Source organism: Diplotaxodon limnothrissa, linkage group LG23 (genome assembly GCF_057381915.1).
Source record: "Diplotaxodon limnothrissa isolate DT_005_m linkage group LG23, D_limnothrissa_male_GT1.1, whole genome shotgun sequence".
In the NCBI taxonomy this organism is placed as follows: Eukaryota; Metazoa; Chordata; class Actinopteri; order Cichliformes; family Cichlidae; genus Diplotaxodon; species Diplotaxodon limnothrissa.
In genome coordinates, this window is record NC_140617.1 from 751,906 (window position 1) to 772,478 (window position 20,573).

Sequence of the window (20,573 nt, forward strand, 5' to 3'; positions counted from 1 at the left end):
TCTCTCTGAGGTCTTTCAAGGTGAGCTGCTGTATGTTCTTCGACTTATCTCTCATCCTCTTATCCGTTCTCTAAATTAATAAAAAAATGTTTCAAGAAGCCCACTCACGAGCCTTTGTCCACCCACTGCTGATCTGCTCAAACTTGTGAACTGGTCTCCTTTCATCCTCATCATTGTGTGAATATTTCATGTCTGTGATTTGTGAATTAAACATAGGATCTAGGCAGATATGATTGGGCTGACATTTATTCACACTGACTGGTGGGACGGATGGGTTCGACCTGATTAGAGCTGCGGTGGTGAACAGGAGCGTCCTGTCAGCACACCTGCATCGGTGAGGTAGACGTGTTCTCAGGAGTCTCTTTGCTTTGAGTCGACCCCCAAAGGTCTCATAAATAGGAAAAAATGACATTTATAGTTTAGAGAGTCACGACTTGGTCCAATAAAATTCACTCTGTGAGTGTGTGCATTTAATCTTTCTGGGGTTTTTTAGTAATACTTTTATAGCTGCTAATATTTTCTATGACATTTATTTTACAGTAACCTTATTTAGCAGTGGAGGAGGGCAATAAAACACTGAACACACCATGCAATGCTCTTAATATCCAAACAAAGGTCTTTTATGCTCTGAAATCATGGCCAAATATTTCAACTCTGTCTGTGTAACGCTTTCTATTAGCACACAAGAACACACCGGAAAGTTGGGAATATATTTTTAAGCTAATAAATCTCATGATTTTCCTATTGTTTTATTCCTTCCCTGTAGCGCTGATATTTTACATTTCTTGAGCTGCGTTTTAATATTTAAATTGAATTAACTCCAGTGAAACAGTCCATAAAATACAAGGAGAGCTGCTTATCCCCACTAATCTGGAAAGTGGTGTATATATGTCCAGCTTTCAGAAACTGTAGTTGAAAACGGTGGCATTTACTAAGTGTTCACTTTTAAGGTGTTTTCCTCATGCATTAAAGGTATTTATACATATATTGTACATAAACCATCTGTACAGTATGTCCCGTGTTACAAAATAACTTATAAGGCCTTGCACGGCCTAGAATTTCTTTATTTTGTAGTTAATCCCATATAGAGAAAAAATAAAAAACATTTACAGTGTAGCTCATTAGACTTCAGTCGCCTCCGTCACTCACTACAGACCTCTCTGCATTGAATCATATCTGTTATTAACCTCTGTCTCTCTTCCACAGCATGTCTTTATCCTGTCTTCCTTCTCTCACCCCAACCAATCACAGCAGATGGCCCCGCCCCTCCCTGAGCCTGGTTCTGTTGGAGGTTTCTTCCTGTTAAAAGGGAGTTTTTCCTTCCCACTGTCGCCAAAGTGCTTGCTCATAGGGGGTCATATGATTGTTGGGTTTTTCTCTCTATGTATTATTGTAGGGTCAACCTTACAGTATAAAGCACCTTGAGGCGACTGTTGTTGTGGCGCTGGATAAATCAAATTGAATAGACGGTCTCGGTCTTTATCGATGATTTTCCCTTCCTCACTTTTCTATGGAGCATGTTTTGTTAAACTTGTGTTTTGCCTGATGACAACAGCAACAGGCTGCAGCCCCAACATGTCCCCGAGTAGGATAAGCAGTTAAGACAATGGATGGTTGGATGGATTGTAAGTTAGCAGGAATTGGACCTTTGAGTAATAAGTGTGTGTGAAGGTGGCTGTAGGTGCTAGCTGCTGCCCACCATGACGTCAGCTAATTCACATCACTGAACTTCAGCTCTCGATTGTGTTTTTTGGCGTTTGTCTCTGTTGCAGCATTTATAATTGGATTGTATCACAAATAATACAGCTTCTTGATTAGTTAACTGTAATGGCAACCCGTCCAAGAACTCTGCCGGGTACTAACCTCTTCTATGAGCATGGTCTCCTCTAGCTCCGAAACAACATCACCTAGCATTGACCACAGTACTAAATAGAGCAGGGCGATATGACCAAAAATATTTATCACGATATATATTTGAAAATTTGCGATAACGATATAACTGACGATATAATTGACACGAGACAAAATACTTTACAACTCCACAACTTTGATGGGTTTTTGCACTAATAATGTATTTTCACTTAAACAAGCAGCTGTTTTTTATCTGCACTAAAGTTATATAAAAATGTAACAGTGCAAATGCAAACTCCTCGCTGACAGTTTAACCAAAAGGCGTTTCCAGTGGAAACTGGCCGACATATCCTCAGCATAACCATGTATAATATCCACAGAACTTAAAAAGAGCTTATACACACACAACACGGTAATATTATGTTGAAGCACAGTACGTATCACTCCGCGAGGCTCCGCCTACGATGCCGTAACGCTCCAACAATCCATCAAGCGGTGCGGGTTCGTAGCTCAGCAAAGTCGTACTGAAACATCTGACAGATTTTCGAGCGCCGTGCACATAAAATCGTTTCCAGGTCAGTAAACACAACCAGAGTTCATACATAAGGCACACGGGATTATAAGGGGCTCTGTCGACTTTCAGAAAAATCAAAGGATTGATTTTAAGTGCGCCGTATTTTCCAAACAACACGGTAATAACGACGGCCCGCTAGCATGCGCTACCAAAAATAGTGCTTTGTTGTGTATCTGACGGACGAAAGCTAAACCAGTTCCACACCACTGAAGCTGCAGCATTTTTACAAACCAGTCCAGGTTCATCGTTTCATTCAACGATCCGCTTTCGCTCTTCTCATTCTCCGTCGCCGCCATGTGCTTATGTAAACAAAGGCACTGCGCATGCGCATTTTACCCATATTCTATCGCCATATTTCATTTTCTTATGGTTGCCCAACATTACACCGGTATCACCGTGAACGGTATGATATGGCCCAGCCCCAGTACTAAATCACTGCTTTAAAACAGGAAGTAATCAGTGGTTGATGTCACAGTAACTACAGTTATGTAGAGCCCATAACATACCATTGTTACAGCTCAGAGTTGGATCTGCATTATGACCATGAAACATGTATATTGCGGGTTGTTGTGCACGATTTTGTCAATATTAATCCAAAGAAACATGTCAAAGGTGGACGGCACACGTAGACTATAATGGGCATATCAGTAAATATGCACAGTTTATGTCTGTAGAGCTTGATTTGGTATGAATGTGTATCGGTTAACGCCTCACATCTGCACGCCTTGCACAATGAATGTTTAAATGTTAAGGATCCAGGTCACAGCAGGACTTCCAGTCCCGTTCCTTCACTGAGCCACAGGATCCTTCAAAATATTCCCTGTTGACAGTCAGACGCAGCTTCAGGCTGTCAGAAAGAGTGACACGAACATCCCGGCGAGAGGACGCAGCACGCTGGACACTAAGTACACAGCAGACTTGATCCCACTTTTCTTTGGAGTAACACGCAGGTCAGTGTACAGCACACGAGTCTCTCGGGGATTTAAGCCTCGCTGTGCTCATGTAGAGCAGAAGGCCTGTCTTTAAAATTAAAAAACGAATCAACAGTGATGAAGAATCTTGTTTTATTTCACTGTTGATGCAGGGGTGACCTTGAGGCCTAAATATGCTGATAGAGAAACGAGACTTGTGCTCATCTGGGCTGTGATAAAATGATAGATCGCAGCTTTGAAGATGGATTTGTTCAGCTGCTGTTGAGAATCACAGAAGCCCTGTTTTTGCCCCTTTGCTCCCTCGTCTGTGCACAGCTCCATTTGTCTTTGCCTGTTTCTTCATCCCTTGTTTCTCCTGGTTCACTACATCAAAGGTTTCACGTGAACCGTCACCAAGAAAGTTTCCTGTAGAAGCGCCTGATCTCCAAACGTCTGTGTGGGAGCACGTCTCTGGATGTGTTTCTGTGGACTGACGGGTCCCTCAGTATGAAGTGTGTTGCGCTCTCTGTTATTTGCATCTACCTTTTTGTTTTCAGAGGTCAGCAGTCTTGAGTGCACTGCTGTCTCATTTGCATGTCTACTCAGTAAAAGAACAGGATGCTCGCTCTCACTTTGTGTTGTTATATCTGTCCTCGCACACACATACACACCTTCTCATCCAAATGTGTCCACGGAGCCGAACGAATGGCTGTCGGAACACTGGAATATTTAATTGGCCGACTTTATCACCATTACTGTAGCCACTGACTGTCTGCCAGCCCAATTATGACGGGCTATCTGCTGGCCAAGAGTAAAAAGTGCAACGGCTGCACAGACGCTCGGTGCTGTCTCAGTTTAAATGCTAAAAATACCTGTTAGACAGTCGTGCGCGGGTCATTAAATGTTTTTATGCTTGCATATGTACACGAGACCGGAGCTGCTGTGAACTCCAGGTTCAAGCCAGACGCGTCTGAGATCGTTAAGGTGGATTTTTATTTTATTTTTATTTTTGGAAGTACGTTTGTTGTACACAATGCAAGGTGACCCGGTCCCTGTTGTCCTCATTAGCCAATTGTCAACTCCCTTAGGCGACAAATGAAGCGAGACAGTCGTGCACATATGAAAGTCCCCCAAACCAGTGTCTCATCAGTGCTACCAAAGAGCTTCAGCAGGAGCCTCCAGCTCTTTGAATATATGCGTGCATGTGTGTGCAGTTTATGGGCAGATATGTTTTTCTGATGCCCTGGAAACAGCATTACTCCTCCGATGATGGAGTGGGGATGCCCACCTGAGCTGGTGGATCTCATGCAGCTGCCCTTTGCCTTTTCTTCAGGTCCACTTTATCTTCATAAGTAGCAAATTGGAAAGGGTTAATTCAATTCCCAGCAGGCTGTGGCTGGGAACATTTACCATCTCTCGCTTTCGCTCCCTCTCCTCCCTTTCTCTTTGTTTCTAAAGTCTAATTACTTTTAGAGAGTGGCTTTATTCGGGCTATAAATAATGACAAATCAAGGCTGTCTCTGCACTGAACCTTTACAGCCTTGCACGGCTGGCTATCTGTGTACATGAAGCGGTAGGACGGTTGTGGTCTGTGCAACTTGTGTTGGCTGAAAAGACGATGCAGGGTTTGGGTGTGAAATTTGCATGAGAGTGGGTATCGTGGGCGGAGAGCGGCAGCCAAAAGATGATGGAGACCACAGGGCAAAGAAAATATCATTTCTAATTCATTTTTACAGAAAGGCGCCGCAGGTTTGCCTTTGCTGCCCAAAGATGGACCAAAATATAATCAGTATATGAAAAGTTATGATGAATTCTTACGTGATACTAAGCGTGTACTTGTGTTCAGCATTCAGCTGCTTCGCCGCCTTTTATAAAAATGTAACTATTTTTGTCTTTGTTTAGTATTTAGATGAATAATCTACAGTAAATGGCCTGTATTTGTATAGCTTTACTAGTCCCTAAGGACCCAAAGCGCTTCACACATCCAGTCATCCACACACACATTCACACACTGGTGATGAAGCTACATTGTAGCCACAGCCACCCTGGGGCGCACTGACAGAGGCGAGGCTGCCGGACACTGGCGCCACCGGGCCCTCTGACCACCACCAGCAGGCAACGGGTGAAGTGTCTTGCCCAAGGACACAAGGACTGAGACTGTCGGAGCCGGGCTTTGAACCGGCAACCTTCTGGTGAACTGCCACCTCTTGAGCACGATCGCCCCCTGCTTTTATCTTCACCACCACATTATACAGAGAGAGCTGATGATGTGGTGGCTGGAGACACTAACACAGACCCCCATTTGTGTGGCCGCCTAATACTCCAAGTATTATACGAGTCCTAGTTTTGCTGTAAATATTTCCCCCTAGTGTCTCTGTCTGTCTGTGTCCTCATCCTACGCCTGCTGTGTACGTCTGAGTGGTGCTAAAGAGAACAAGAGTCTGCCCACTGTTGCACTGTCTGTTTTTGCTGGTGCACTCTTTGTGTGTCTGTGTGAGAGGTGTGCGTTTAACGGCTTTTTGACGAAGACTGACGAATGTCCGTTTCATTCCTCTTCATCTCAGGGGTCTCGTCACTGCCTGGAGGAAGTGTCCTGGAGGAGAGATGGAGTGGGCGAGAGCTAATGCGAGACGAGGCTGATGGACGTGTGTGCGCGCGTGTGTGATGGTGGGAGTGAGACTTAACGAGGAGGAAAATAAGCTGAGCAATCTCTCTGTCCTCCCTCTACCTCCCAATGACTTACACACTCTCTCTCTCTCTCTGTCTGTCTCTCTCTCTCTCTCTCTCTCTCTCTCTCTCTCTCTCTCTCTCTCTCTCTCTCTCTCTCTCTCTCTCTCTCTCTCTCTCTCTCTCTCTCTCTGTCCTCCCTCTACCTCCCTCTACCTCCCAATGACACACACACACACACTCTCTGTGAAACCTTATCTACAGTATGTGGCCAAAAAAATCGACTTCTCTGTATCCTGTATGTTTTACACTCATTGCTTGAATAAATCAATATACATTAGCCACGTATGATAAATTTCACTATTTCAAATACAATAAATTGTTTTTATTAAATTCTTTTTCACCAAGTAATTAGAGTGATTAGAATCAGATGAAGAGGTTACATTTGTAAGTTACATGCATGCACGTTGCAGGTTTAAAATAAGACTTTACATGCCTTTTGATAAATAGACTTTATTAATCTTTCACTGGGTAAATTCAATAATTACAGCAGCACAAGGCCGAGGAAGAAAAAGTCCATCAGAAATTTATTAGAAACCAATAAAAATTGCAAAATTAAAATAAATAAATAAATAAAGACGGGGTACAACAAAAGTGCAAAAATGAATGAAATACAAAGGTAACTTGTACTATATACACGCGGTACAATATGCACGATAATATTTTTATGTACCTAAACTGCAGCAGAATGATACACGTGTGTATTTGTGGTTGTATGTTGCACTTTTTCCATGCAGGAGTCCAGCTGCTGTGACGTCTTCACTTTGGTATTAAGTTTCTAGCTTTGGATGAGAGCCTGGAATGCTAAGCTATCAGCTAACGTTAGCTTGCTGGATAGCTTCAGCGCTGATACCTGCTGGTCTGTGCTAACAGACTGATAAACAGTGCTGCAGTTTAACACTGAGCACAGACCAGACTGTCAGTACAGTTTGCCATACAGGAAGTGTCAGATTATTGTGTAGAAAAATGCTCAAAGAGGTCGCAGTGAGTTATGTCCCTGCACAGTTATTATTACAGCAAACGAAAGCTACAGAGACACTAAACATATTTTGACCTCATCAGAACATGTTGGTCATGTTAGCTGGTTAAAGTCTGTCGGGGTTGACTTGCTTTCAGAGTCTCAAGTGGCCATTAGTGGAACTGCAGCAGTTTTCTGTTTGTCTACATTCTTTAGTCATTGATGTTATTAATGACATTTTAATTTTATCACTTACTAAAAATAAGAATGTAACAAGTACATTACTGGATTAGAGTTCACTTTCATTGGACGTCTGATGTTTGTCTGCTATTTTATTGCAACTTGTTACATTTACCTTTGATCTCACCCGTTTCTACAAAAGCTACAATATGCTTTACCAAGACCTCCTACCAAAAACGTGTTATTTATGTCATTAACAGGTCATGTTATTATATTTATACAGTCTCTACTAACAGCTGTCCAATTATTTCAAACAATAAATTACACTCAAAAACATGTTTAAGCCCAAAATGTTGACTTTAAGAAACTGAAAAACATTTACGTGTAAACAAAGTAAAATGGAAATTTATCCAATCCAACTAGATGTAAACTGAATGTTTATCAATCAAGCATAGTTACCTTAAAGATGAATTATTTGACTGAATCAACCTTTGATTTTCTATATTTCAGTGACCTTTTACTCAAAATGATTGCTTCATGTTTACGAGGCAAATGATCATTTTCTTTGAGAGTATTCCAGCTGGTCGTGCTGGTTGAAGTTCATCATGCTGCTGGAAATCTGCTGCTGCTGCATGTTAGATAGAAATGCTGTACGTTATAAATACATTATAGAACTACTGACCCGCGACATCAAGAGCTTTGAAATGAGTCTTTTCAGTTTAGACAGCAGTCTGTGCAACAGCCCCACCTCTGAGTGGTATCAAAATACACCAAGTATGTTAAGTGGTTTGTATAAGTGAGCCACAAATAAACTGAGAGGTTAAACATTGAGTCTGTGAACGCAGCTTTTCTCCTACGAAACGCTGAAGACGTCCAGATGAATCAACGTTCGGGGATTTCCTCGCCTGGTTGATCGAGCATGCGTCAGGATTATAAACCAGTTCCAACATTTACAAAACTGTAGCAACAGTTTCAAAGCTTCTCCCGCGTTTCAGACGTGTGACGCCGTCCGTTCACATCGTCCTCGTCTTTGAAATCGGTTTCAAGGTTTTCGCTGATCACGTCACTCAGAGGCCAAACATCTGGAGCTGCCGGCACGTGCGCAGCAGCTCTGTTTCGTACACGCATGGATGTGCACGTTAGGGTTAGCCCCGGCGCTCATGTTTTTACACTAAAAACATGAGGGCAGGTGCTGAAATAGGAACAGCCTGCTGCCGGTCTGGGGCAGCAGGCTGATGAAGCAGCAGATAGAAAACCTTTAAACTGAACCCGGGACACAGAGAGGGACGGCAAAGGCATTCTGCCATCGTCACGCAGAGGAGAGTCAGTCCAGTCTGTGCCAGCAAACCTCTCCTCTGTACTGCTGCCTGTTCGCCACAGGAACTCCTGCTCTGTTCATCCATCTTTCGCTCCTCCTACACTCCTGTTTGACTCCCTGTACATCGAGTCGCTCGCTTGTTTTTCTTCTTTAACGCAGCCATAATGTTCTGTGCAGGGCGGCTGTGAATCATGAAAATTCTTAATCCCTGCACTAATTTCCCTTAAATGACAATTTCAATTGTCCTTCTTTTTCACCCATCTCTCCCACCCACTGCTCTCTTATGACCACATGTGACCCCTCCTCTTGGTATCATGTTTATTTAAGCAAATAGCGTAGCCGCCACCCATCAGACAGGTGAGCAGGTAAAAATGCTTTCGTATCATCTTTCCTCAACTATTTGAAACCTGGTCGGCCGCAGGAGATTTTAGATTATTAATGAGGCTCCTCAGCACATTGTCTTCCCCTGAGTGAGCGAGTGAATGAAAGTCCTGGTGTAACAGTGCACCGACAAATACGGGCGAGGCAGCGTGGTATCGGTGTTTATAATCGTGCATTCATTACTGCTAATGTGGCTGTAATGGCAGCGTAATCAGAGTCCTAATTGAGAGTCATTATCGGGATGCTGGTGCTGTGTTCTCCTCACAGATGGTTTATATCACTGTCACTGCTGCTTATTAAGCACAGGGTTGTAATAATCACATTGTGGGGAAAATGACTTCATCTTCTTGTTACGCTTCACATTAAAAACGGTGCATCCTATTGGTGCAAATTTGAATGTCATGATTTTAGGCATATAGAGACGAGGGGCAATGTTCTAATCAGGTGGCTTTCTTTGGTGTTTCTTTCAGGTGTGGGAGTGGTTGCTCAGCTTAATCCGGACAATCTCACGACGCTTGGCCCGCTTCGTATCGGCCGAGGAGTGGAACGAGCCCATAAAAAGATTCTGCCAATCTGCATCTGGATGAAGACACTCTTCATCTGTGACCGACAGCCTAACGCATCAGATAAACATTTTCTACCTCTCGCTGCTTCTCTGCTTGTCAAGAAGGGCGTTTTTCTGAAGCGATCACCCCAGAAGGAGGCGCCGGAAAGGAGTGGCTTCAGCATTTGACAGCTCTGACCCACTTATCACGCTCCAGCCGGTCGAAGGGAAAACTTGGCATTTAGCAGACAGCTTCAGGAAAGGTTATGCATTGTTTTATATTCAGGGCCACTGAGCAGCTGACCTCCCAATCTGATTAGCTCCATACCAACAGCCACACATGTGCCCACACAGGCGCGCGCACACCGGGCTGCCGGCCTCTGCAGGCGCTTTAATAGTGCGCCGCTCGTGTCTGCGTTTCACTTTAGCGTCACAACACGGAGACGCGCGCTGAAACAGCTGAACCCAACTTGGTGTTAGAAGTCCATCAGCGCTCTTAACTCCCTTAGAGCACGCTGACCTTGACCGCCATCAGTGACATTTGCGTTAGCGGGAGGCGGTGTCACGTCCTGTCTGCTCTGTGAGACGGAGTGAGAATGAGAGCTGGCGTGGCTCCGATAAATACACTAAAAACATGAGCGCCGGAGGGCAGGCGCTGAAATAGGAACGGCTGAGCGTCATTAGACTTTTTAGGCAAATGTGTTACACAAAAAATAGTCCTTATTAATTGAAAAGTGTGTGTGTTTGACACACTGTCAGAACACATGAGAGTCAAAGCTGTCTGGGTCATGTCACTTTGACTGGCCTACATTTGATCCAATAAAGTGGCGACCATGGGACTGCGCTCATCGTAGACAAACGCTCTGCGGTCCTCGCTCGGTAACTATTCTTCTAAAAATAAATAAACAGGGTCTGCAATATTAAAAACTTTCAACATTTCCTAAATGAACGCCTTCCCTTCCTTCTCCGCACCTCCACCCAACACACCAACCATCCAGTCAGTGTGTAAGCCCTGTCTTCGGGCCCCGTGGAGGATGAACGATGTGCCCACGCTTGACTACGAGTTGCTGCTGTCCCCAGCCAGCTCCTCCCTCACCGGCAATCATGGCGGCGGCAGCAGCAGCCCTCCTCTGGCCTTGGTCGGGGTGGACACGGAGCAGCGTACCGCTTTGGCCTTTGTAGGCCTCCTCATGCTCTTCTTAGTCTTCCTGCTGGTCAGATGCTTCAGGATCCTTCTGGACCCCTACAGCCGCATGCCTGCATCATCCTGGACTGACCACAAGGAGGGGCTAGAGAGGGGTCAGTTTGATTATGCACTGGTGTAGGGGGCACGGCGCAGGGGAGCGTGCCATTGCACACAGACACTGTTTTAAAGCACGGACTGGTTTAGAGGGACATAACATTGTGACTGCACTGCTTAAGAAGGACGTCAACTATTGCAGGAAGTTTGTACTGAGTCACTGTCATCGTGTACTGGTGTAAATTCTGTAACTGTAACTTCGGTCGTTGCTGTGCTTTTTGGAAGTCGAATTTCCCAGAGGAACCCACCCGAGGGATTAATAAAGTTCTATCTTATCTTATCTTAAATACGCGGCTGCAGGACCACAGGTAACCATAACGACTGTGGTTCGACATGAGGCTCGACGCACAGCTGCCTTAACCAGACCTACTGTAACAGGGGAACCATGCTACCCAGGCCACAGCATCACTTTAGGGCTAGCTGGACAGGATTTGGGAAATATTCACTCACAACTAACCTCAAAGCTAGATTTCTTTTTTTTCTTTTTTTTTTAAAACCCACTCCACTTGCATAAACACTAGGGGTGCAATGATACACAAAATTCACGGTTCGGTTCGATATTTTTTCAATACAAAAAATGTTCATGCTTTTTTAATTTGTCATTTATTAAAATTATAAATATATATATTTTAACTCAAAAGTACAGTTTTTAAATTTAATGTTGCTGAAACAACAAAGTAATAAAAAATAAATCTGATGGAGGAATCACTCATCTTTGGAAAAGAGAGTTTATTACAGAGAAATGGCTCTTTCAAAATAAAAGCTCTACTATACGCTTCTTCTGGGCTATATTCTCAGCAGCATATTAAACATATCAGGTCCCCATAAGGAGAATCCTGTGCTAACGGCTGTCTAAATGACTCGGTACAGTGTGTAGCATGCTGCTTGTTGTTTTTGTCTGCTTCCACTTGTCTTTGCACTAGGATGATGTCGGAGTAAATGTGCAGTCATATTCGTTGTGTTCCCACTAGTGCTGTCAGCGTTAATCTGAAATGACGTTAACGCCACAACACGGCAAATCTCCGTTAACGAGCTACCGCGGATCGCCCCGTACGTGGGGCTGGACGGCGTCAACATGTTAACGAGCTAACTGCGCTAACACACTAGCTCCCACCCATGTAATTGAGCATTGCGTGGCACATCCAACATACTGTTTTACTTTAGTCCATGACGTGCTTACCTTCAGGGTCATACGTCACATGAAGACCAAAATAGTTCCAAAGGCCAGATCTGAATGAGGGTGGGGGAGGTTCAATTTGCCATGTTGCAAGGAGAGCTTAGCTTCTGTCTTGCTAGCTTGCCCTGCGCTCAGTGGATCTGCGCTGGACAGTGCAGCCTAGGCAGAGTAGTCGAACGCAGATTCACTGAGCGCTCAACACAGACAGCATCGTCAGAAGGAAAGTTTATAAAATAAATTAAACATTTTGTATTGTTTGATACATATGAGTACCGAACCGGAAGCACTGTATCGAACGGTTCAATATCGATACGAGTATCGTTGCACCCCTAATAAACACAGCCAGAGCTTAGCTGAAGGAGTTTACATTTACATTTAAGCAGATGCCCCTTTAATGAACCGAAGCCCGTCACGAAGCGTGTGACCTTTCAGTGCTTGGCGAGGAGCACAAACACTCACCTTTATCGTGCTTATTCTGACTGCTTACACCGAACAGTTCCAGATGCTTTTAAGGCCCAAGCAGGTCGTTTGTGGCACTATAAAAATATTGTCCGTGTATATTTTGTCTGTGTCTGTAACTGAGAAGCCATACTGAAACTATATAATCCCGTATTACTGCGAGTAGAGTTTGTGTTAGCCGGTCGTGTCCTTTGCTGTAGTCAGCCTGCTGAGCGTGTTGATGAGGCAAACTGCAACCTTTAGGCGAAACAAAGCTTTATTTTTCTATTCTCGACTCAGGTTTTGGAGTCTCCTTTTTGCTATCCTTTTCTCTCTTCCTCTTACTGTGTAAACCTTTAGACTCTAGAACTTTGAGCTAGTCCTGCAGCCCAGTCTTAGGAGGAAAACACTTTGCTTTTTTGAGTTTTGTAATTCAATATTTTTCTGACTATACGCTTTGTTTTTGATACGCTGGAGTGAAACAGTGAAAAACTATGATTTTCTTCTTCAAGTACTCTTATATAACTTCCACTGATGCTGGACTGTGTGTGTAGTCCATGTTGTTCATGTTTGAAATGAAATAAAAGGACTGCTAGTTAAAGTCTCCTCGTGTCACTTTTGCTGTGGGCATTTACAGACTCGGCTCCTTTTAAATCTTCTGTTTACGAGGAGCAGCCAATCAGAGGAAAGTTGTCTTAAATGAAACGAGGCCTTAAAAGGAGACGAGATAAGCAGCTGTTTCGTGCACCGAGGCCCGCTGGACCTTTTTAAAAATGTATTATTTTGAAGTGCAGATAATAAATCTAGTGTTTTTCTTGCCCCAGCTAATGATCTCTGCATGTTCTCACTACATCATGACCCTCTTCTGTGGCCTTCCTCTTTGTCCAGTATTTGTGCTGTCCCTCTGGACATGTCCGAACCCTCTCAGCTTCTCTAACCTTGTCTCCAAACCCCACACGCTCATCTCCAGCCGGTCCACCCTGCCTCCACTCTCGCCTTCACCTCTCTCGTGCAGTGTCTGATAGCTGACCTCCAGGTATTTGAACTCCTGCTTCCATCTTCATTGTTACACACATGCTTTCATTCCTCTTCTCCCCAGAGCACACCCCCACCTCTCCAGGCTCTCCTCCGCCTGATCTCGCTACAGATCAGTCCACGGCAGAGGTGTGGACTCGAGTCACATGACTTGGACTCTAGTCAGACTCGAGTCATTAATTTTATGACTTTAGACTTGACTTGAAATAATGTTCTAAGACTTGTGACTTGACTTGGACTTTTACACCAATGACCTGGGACTTGAATTGGACTTGAACCGGTTTACTTGAAAAGACTTGATATTTTACCCCAAATATAAAATTTAACATCCATATTATATAGAGATTGAAAATGTGACGTCATTCAGGGGTAAAACCGCAAAGAATTCTGGGAACTCGTGGCAAGCGGTACTAGCGCACGCAGGCTTTCAATTAAAATCAGTCACACAGCGATAAAAAGAAACAAAAAATGTCAAGAAGCTGTTGTATTATTAACTGCAATAGCCGGTCGCATGACAGCCACGGGAAGCCGACGGGTAAAGAGATCGGTTGTTATCGGATTACGTCGTTGAAGAGAAATTGTTCGAGCCATGTTTCCGAAGTAACAAAGACGCGACGGATGGCCTGGATTGCAGCCATTCAAAGATCAAATATAACGTCCCAGAACCCTCCAGCTCACAGGTTAGTCTGCTCCAAGCATTTACACGAAGGTCAGTCTGCTGTTGTAGTTAATGCGTCATTTTCATAACATAATTGGTGATATAGGTTACAAGCAAGTCTGGCGCTGAACAGAAATTGTTGCTCCTTTGTTTATTGTGCATAAATAGTGAATTGTCCTGACACAATATTGCGTTTCGCTTCTGTTATTATGGTACATTGACAAAAACATATACTTTTATTCACAGGATAAAACAGGTTTTTTGTATCACTAATTGTCCAGTACGATTACAGCATACAGTATTATTGTCACTGCTACATTTCTGTGATGCTACCAGAAATTATTTCTACTACTAATTAATTACCGTTGAGCTCAAAGGTCCTATTAATAAACTGTTAAGGAATGTGTATTTATGACGACGATTTGTGAGACTGGTAAACTTATGATACGTACGATGGTCTTTCGTTCTACACGGTGCATTTCAAGGTCCTGTACCCATCCGTCGGTAAACTGTACCTGGGCTTGTTGCAGTGACCTGAAGTTACTATGTCGTGCCAAACTGCATCCAAGAATAACATGCAGCGTATCTCAGAACTGTCGGTGAAAATTATTCTTGGAGCTAGGTTTAATTGAGCTGCATTTTAAAGAGGTGCAATTTCACAATTTGTGTATATTTTCTAAGTTCACTATTTTGTCATGTGTTGAGAAAAACACAGATTTAAAAATTACATGGTCTAACATTTACATTTAGCATAACTGCAACATTATTTTTTCGTTTTTTGTTTTTTTTTTAAAGACTCGAAAGGACTTGAAATTCAAAGTTTCAGACTTGTGACTTTACTCGGACTTTTACACCAGTGACTTGAGACTCGACTCTGACTTGCCTGACATTACTTGAGACTTGACTTGAGGATAAAGACTTGAGACTTACTTGAGACTTGCAAAACAATGACTTGGTCCCACCTCTGGTCCACGGAGACTCCTCCCTGACTTCATCTGTCAGCCTGTCCGTCGCCATCATAAACACCACGGGGGTCAGAGCAGGTCACTGATGTTAGTTCAGCCACCTGTCACACCTCATGCCTCAGTTCCTCTTTTAGCACTCTATCGTATGCGTTCTCCACAAAGACGCAGTACCAAGAATACACAACTTAAAAATATAACCCACAATACTTTATTGCCATTTATGTCAGTGGACAAAGGTTTACAATATAATAGGAAGGACTCTAAGTTTTACAGACTGCCCTTTGGTGTCATAAATCTTTGGTTTTCAGAGATGATGGCACAGGATGTCCCGCGATGGCTGCTTTATTGCGTGATCCTCATCTTGTAGATGCTGTGTGACTGGATGATTGTCATATCAGCTTTCAGTTAAACTCTGGGATCAACAGGTGTGACAAATGCTGCTTTCGTTAAGCACAGGATACCTCGACGATGATGACGATATTCAAGTCTGACGCTGAAGCTGAGATACAGTAAGCACAGGCAACACGGTGCCCTTTCAAAAACATAGTGGCAAGTTTAAAAAAACATCAAAATACAAAATGAGAATAAAGATACAAAGTATACAAAGGTTCCCAGGTTAGAACGTGGTTACGTGTTAGAAACGTCGTCTTCGATGAAATGCCTCAAGTGTTCAAAGAGAAGGGTTAGCATTTAGCACCACAGGTCCGAGCACGGTGGCATGTCGGCCTCGATCGTTGTACACACAGTGTAAGCTTCCCTACTTGTTGTGATAAAAGAGCTCCTGATCGTCTCAAAGACTGATCTGACTGCAGCAGCCTTAACGCGTCAGTCAGTGGTGACCAAGCGCATGCTCGCTTTTGGTCAATCTGAGTATTTGGTCTGGCAGCTGTGACATTTAAAAAAAATCTACATTTCACTTAAAAATATACAATTAAATCTTCAAGAAGCAAGTTTAATAATAATAATAATAATATTGGTTTATCAGCACTGAGACAAAAGACGGAGACAACCGCAATAAAACCTGGTAAAAACAACAGACTGCGCTTCTTCTACAGCGTTTGGTATCATGTAGCACCTTTTTCCCCTCAGGAGGAAAAAAATCATGACAAAGGATGTATGACCTGAAGCATATTCTTGTTTTTGTGAGGTTTTGCGTTCTAATGTGCAAGCCCTTACTCTGTAAAGCACTGCTGTTAGTTACAGCTTAGCATGTCGTGTACCTTTGAGGCTGCTACTGCATTCACGTGTACGTCCCTTCAGCTGTTTTCACACATGAATTCTGGGAAGCGTCGGGAGGACGGGGTTGGTACGACGTCCCACACGGCAGGAGATGGTTCTGGCTTCTGGAGATGCTCCGTTTGCTTTGGACGGTGCCGTCTGTGTAGAGCGTGCAAGAAGGCGAGAGCGACGCCCGTTTGGTGAATTCAACAGATGCTCTCGAGTTCAAGTGAAATGGACGTCTGTGTCCTCAGGGCTGCAGTGCACGTAAATACGGCTCAGTCCTCAGACTCACGGTGAAGCCAAACAAGGCAGATAAAGTCAGCTTAATGTCATTAAATGTGTGACTGCAGTAAAGAAGCTGCAAGGCTCTGACAGCCAACACTGTAGGAAGACTGTTGGTTACATGAAGGCTCACAGGTCCTGAATCGGTGAAGTCAAAATCACTGAAAGCTTAGATCAGGTCAGATCAGGTATTTATCTTCTTTAAAGTCTCCGAGCTACTCGCTGCTGCATTCCCTGCTCACGGTGGATGCTGAGGGACATTAGCACCCTCTTTTGTTTGAAAGTTAGCATCACAGCATGTTGTTGAGAAGTACTGAGGTAACCGAACGTGACAACACACACGCGCAAACACGCAGGACCAACGTCAGGCACACGAGAGGAGAGCTTGCTGTTTTCTAAAAAGACTCGTTGGATATCAAACGGAGAGCGAACGTTGCAGTCCTTTGTGTTTCTGAACAGCACAAATACAATAAATGACTTCCTAGGATACGTGAAGGGCCCAAGATCACAGAGAAGGGAGCTTGTTCTTAGACCAGAGTGGCACGCTTATCTTCAACCTTATTTTTCTCGACGCTACTAAACACAATGACGTCTGTAGATGCTGCCTGTGATTTAAATACTCGTCTAAACGCAGTTCTCAGCACTTCACTTCTAATTAAAGCTTTGTTTGTGTCTCATCTACAAAAGTGCTTCATGGACTCATGAGCCTCCTGCCTGCTTTTGTTTGGGTGGAGGTGGCCGTGGTCCAAGCACAAAGACACCTCTCTGCGTCTCCTCCGCTGGGTCTCCGGGTGGAGAACGAGCGCTGGGGCGGGTAGGAGTGGAGGGGAAAACAAAAGCACAAAAACACAAAACAAGAACACAGAATAAATTGAACATTAACAAGGTGGTGGTAGAGCTGACTCAGTCTTTCGTAGCCCTCGATTTCCCCGTCAGTGAGGGGGTCCTGTAGGGGACTCTGTGTAGGAGTTACTGGATAAAAGGTTAAAAGGCTTTAGAGATCAGTCCAGAGCAGGATGGCACTCTGGGCTCAGTGCAGGTGGACGTGGAGCTTGATGCGCAGGGCGTCACCCATCTCCCCTTGTAGGTAGTCAATGTCATGCTGCTTTTCTAGTTGGTGCAGTTTTCGGGGCCCAAACAGCCGAAGGCTGGCAATCTCCAGCCGGTAAGATCCAGGTGGAGGCGGCTTCTTGCCGAGTCGGAGCACGCTCTTTCCGTCGCGGCGTTCCAGCAGGTGGAAATGTTCGTCGGCGTTGCCGTGGGTTATGACGTAACGGACGTGGTGCTCCAGGGGCTGCAGGGCGGGCAGAAGCTCGAGCAGAGGCTCCTTGTTGAGCAAGGAGGCCAGAGAGATGTTAACAGGGATGGAGGCCTGCGTGTCCACACTGGCCATGCTGACTGCTGCTTCCTGCAGGGGGAGCGAGGATGCAGAGGATGGCTGTCAGTTCTCATAATCTAAGAAAGTTCAACCTGAAACCAGAAGGAGCAACAAATATACCTGACTGAGCTCATTCTCATCAGCATCGCGCTTGTGTCGTCCATTCTTTCCTCCTCCGTTGATCTTACATTCGTAGCAGGCCTCGGGAGACAGGCGGTCTTCATCCTCACCCTCGACGTACTGGCCTGGGAAGCCTGAGCCGGTTATGCAGTGACTGGGTGGAGACGAGCACATCAGCAAAGTTCAGCGTGTGCACAGAGAAAATTCGTTTCACGATCAGCATCGGGAAAAATTTTTGGTGAAATGTGAGCCCCTCACCCCTGTCCTGCTCTGTAGAAACCTCCAGGACAGCCACACAGGTAGCCTCCATCAGTGTTGGAGCAGCCATAGATGCAGGGGTTTGTGGACGTGGTGCACTCGTTCACATCTTGGCAGCCACCGGCACCCTGATCAAAGTCAAAGCCAGAGGGACACACGCACTTGTAGCTGCCCAGCGTGTTGTAGCAGGAGGCCGAGCCGCAAACCGACGCTCCCTGACACTCGTTCTCATCTGCAGTGAAAGAAGAGAGGAAGTTCTTAACTTCTTATGCACTCGCTGACCACCTGTGTTAACCAGCTGAACTGCTAGTTAACACAGATATCACCAGCTAGTTACATGGTAGTGACCTGAAGCATTTAGGCTTGTAAACATGTAGGTAAGGGTGTATGTCTGTTGGAGGCAGCGAGGCTGGTGTTTCAGAAACTGCTGGGACTTCTAGGGTTTACAGAGAGCTGTCATGAAGACTCCAAGCAGGTCCAGTGGCCGGTAGGTGTGTATTAAAACATTTCTGTTGTTTATCAATGAATGAACAGCAGAGGATGCAGAAAACACTGAAATGTTACACTAAACTTGCACAGACGCTCTAATAGGAAAAAAGGAAATGTATTTATTTGTGGCAGCAGATGATAAAATAAATAACATTTTTATTTATCCTTTCAGGACAGAATCACAAAGTGCTGCACATAAGATTACAAGTCACAAAAAGATTTAAAAAGACAAAATAAAACCGGCAAAAAATGAACCAAAAGCAGTTTTAAAAAGGTGAGTTTTGAGTTGTTTTTTAAAAACAGCTGCTGCGTCCACAGTTAATGTTGGGGGGGAGAGTCCACAGTCTGGGGGCCACAGTGACAAAAGCTCTGTCACCCTCAGTCCTCCTCTTAGTATTTTTTATAGCAAGTAAGCCCTGATCAGATGACCTCAGGGACCTGCTGGGACATCGGGCTGTAGCAGATCAGAGATGTAGGCTGGTGCCAGTCTGTGCACAGCTCTGTAGGTCAAGACCAGGATCTTGACTCTAAATTCAACAGGAAGCCAGTGTAGCTGAGATAACAACGGTGTCACATGTGAGTACTTGCAGGATTTAGGCCTAGCTGCAGCGTTTTGCACAACCTGCAGCCGATCCAGAGAACCTTTGCTTAGACGCATAAACAGCGAGTTACAATAATCCAAGCGTGACGAAATAAATGCACGTATAGCAATCTCCAGTTCAGAGCGAGATAACATCAGGCTCAGCTTAGCCGCATTTCTTAAATGATAAAAACAAGACCGAACCAGAGATTTCACATGCCCATCCAATGTGAGACTCGAGTCAGATTCCTGATAGAGGATTTAACACAGAGTGAGAGAGGACCGAGGGCTTTCACTATCTGCGATAGAAACCTATCAGGGGCGCATACGAGGACTTCGGTTTTCCCCTCGTTGAGTTGGAGGAAATTTGCAGCGTTTCCAACGTTTGATCAAATCTAAGCAATCATTCAGACGCTGAAGCTTAGATAAATCCTCGGGCATAAAAGAAACGTACAACTGAATGTCATCAACATAACGGTGATAAGAAATGTCCTCAAAAGAGCCCATTATATGCTGGAGGGGGAGAAGATATATTAAAAACAATAAAGGCCCCAAAACTGACCCTTGAGGGACACCATAGGTAAGGGACGTAGAGGATGACCTAAAATCGGAGACCGCCACAGAAAAGGATCGGTGATGGAGATCAGAGAACCACTCTAATGCAGTTCCAGATACACCAACACAATATTTCAGCCTTTCAATGAGGACGTGATGGTCAGCTATGTCGGAAGCTGATGTGAGGTCCAACATGAGTAGAACAGAGCATTTTCCTGCATCATTATCCATCAAGATATCACTTGAGACCCTAAGAAGAGCTGTCTCCGTGGAGTGAAACCGACGAAAACCGGACTGAAACTTATCGTAAATGCCATGTTTATCAGGAGCTGCCATAAGCTGCTGAGCTACAACCTTTTCTAGAAGCTTAGCGATTAACGGTAACTTAGAGAGAGGTCTGTAGCTGCTCCAAACACAGGGGTCAAGCTGAGGTTGTTTTAAACGTGGGAGAATAGCAGCGCTTTTAAAGTAAACCGGAACTATACCAGACGCCAGTGAAGAGTTGATTAAAGTGAGCACACATGGGCCAATAGACTGGAAGACATTTTTGAATAATGATGCAGGTACAGTGTCAGATGGCCCCGCCCCTCCCTGAGCCCGGTTCAGTCGGAGGTTTCTTCCTGTTAAAAGGGAGTTTTTCCTTCCCGCTGTCGCCAAAGTGCTGGTTCAAAGG

At 44.5% G+C, this 20,573-nt stretch overlaps 2 protein-coding genes across 2 annotated transcripts in view; one reads left to right on the forward strand and one right to left on the reverse strand.

Moving 5' to 3' along the window:
• The first annotated feature begins 10,358 nt into the window (after positions 1-10,358).
• ctxn1 (cortexin 1) lies at positions 10,359-10,769 on the forward strand. Its single transcript, XM_085348298.1, has one exon. The coding sequence runs from the start codon at positions 10,389-10,391 to the stop codon at positions 10,767-10,769; it is 381 nt and encodes a 126-aa protein (XP_085204424.1). The 5' UTR covers positions 10,359-10,388.
• A 6,397-nt stretch (positions 10,770-17,166) lies between these two features.
• Positions 17,167-20,573, reverse strand: part of fbn3 (fibrillin 3) — a 58,821-nt gene continuing 55,414 nt past the window's right edge. Inside the window, exons 62-64 of the mRNA XM_085347201.1 lie at positions 18,277-18,508; positions 18,019-18,172; positions 17,167-17,928 (exon numbers count right to left, since the gene is read on the reverse strand). Of these exons, the coding sequence (XP_085203327.1) occupies positions 17,551-17,928; positions 18,019-18,172; positions 18,277-18,508 (764 nt within the window). The 3' untranslated portion in view covers positions 17,167-17,550. The remainder of the gene's footprint in view (positions 17,929-18,018; positions 18,173-18,276; positions 18,509-20,573) is intronic.

Bases quoted from the DNA above. Each gene is read 5' to 3' on its own strand.
- ctxn1 (XM_085348298.1), top strand. From the start codon at position 10,389: ATGAACGCCTTCCCTTCCTTCTCCGCACCTCCACCCAACACACCAACC.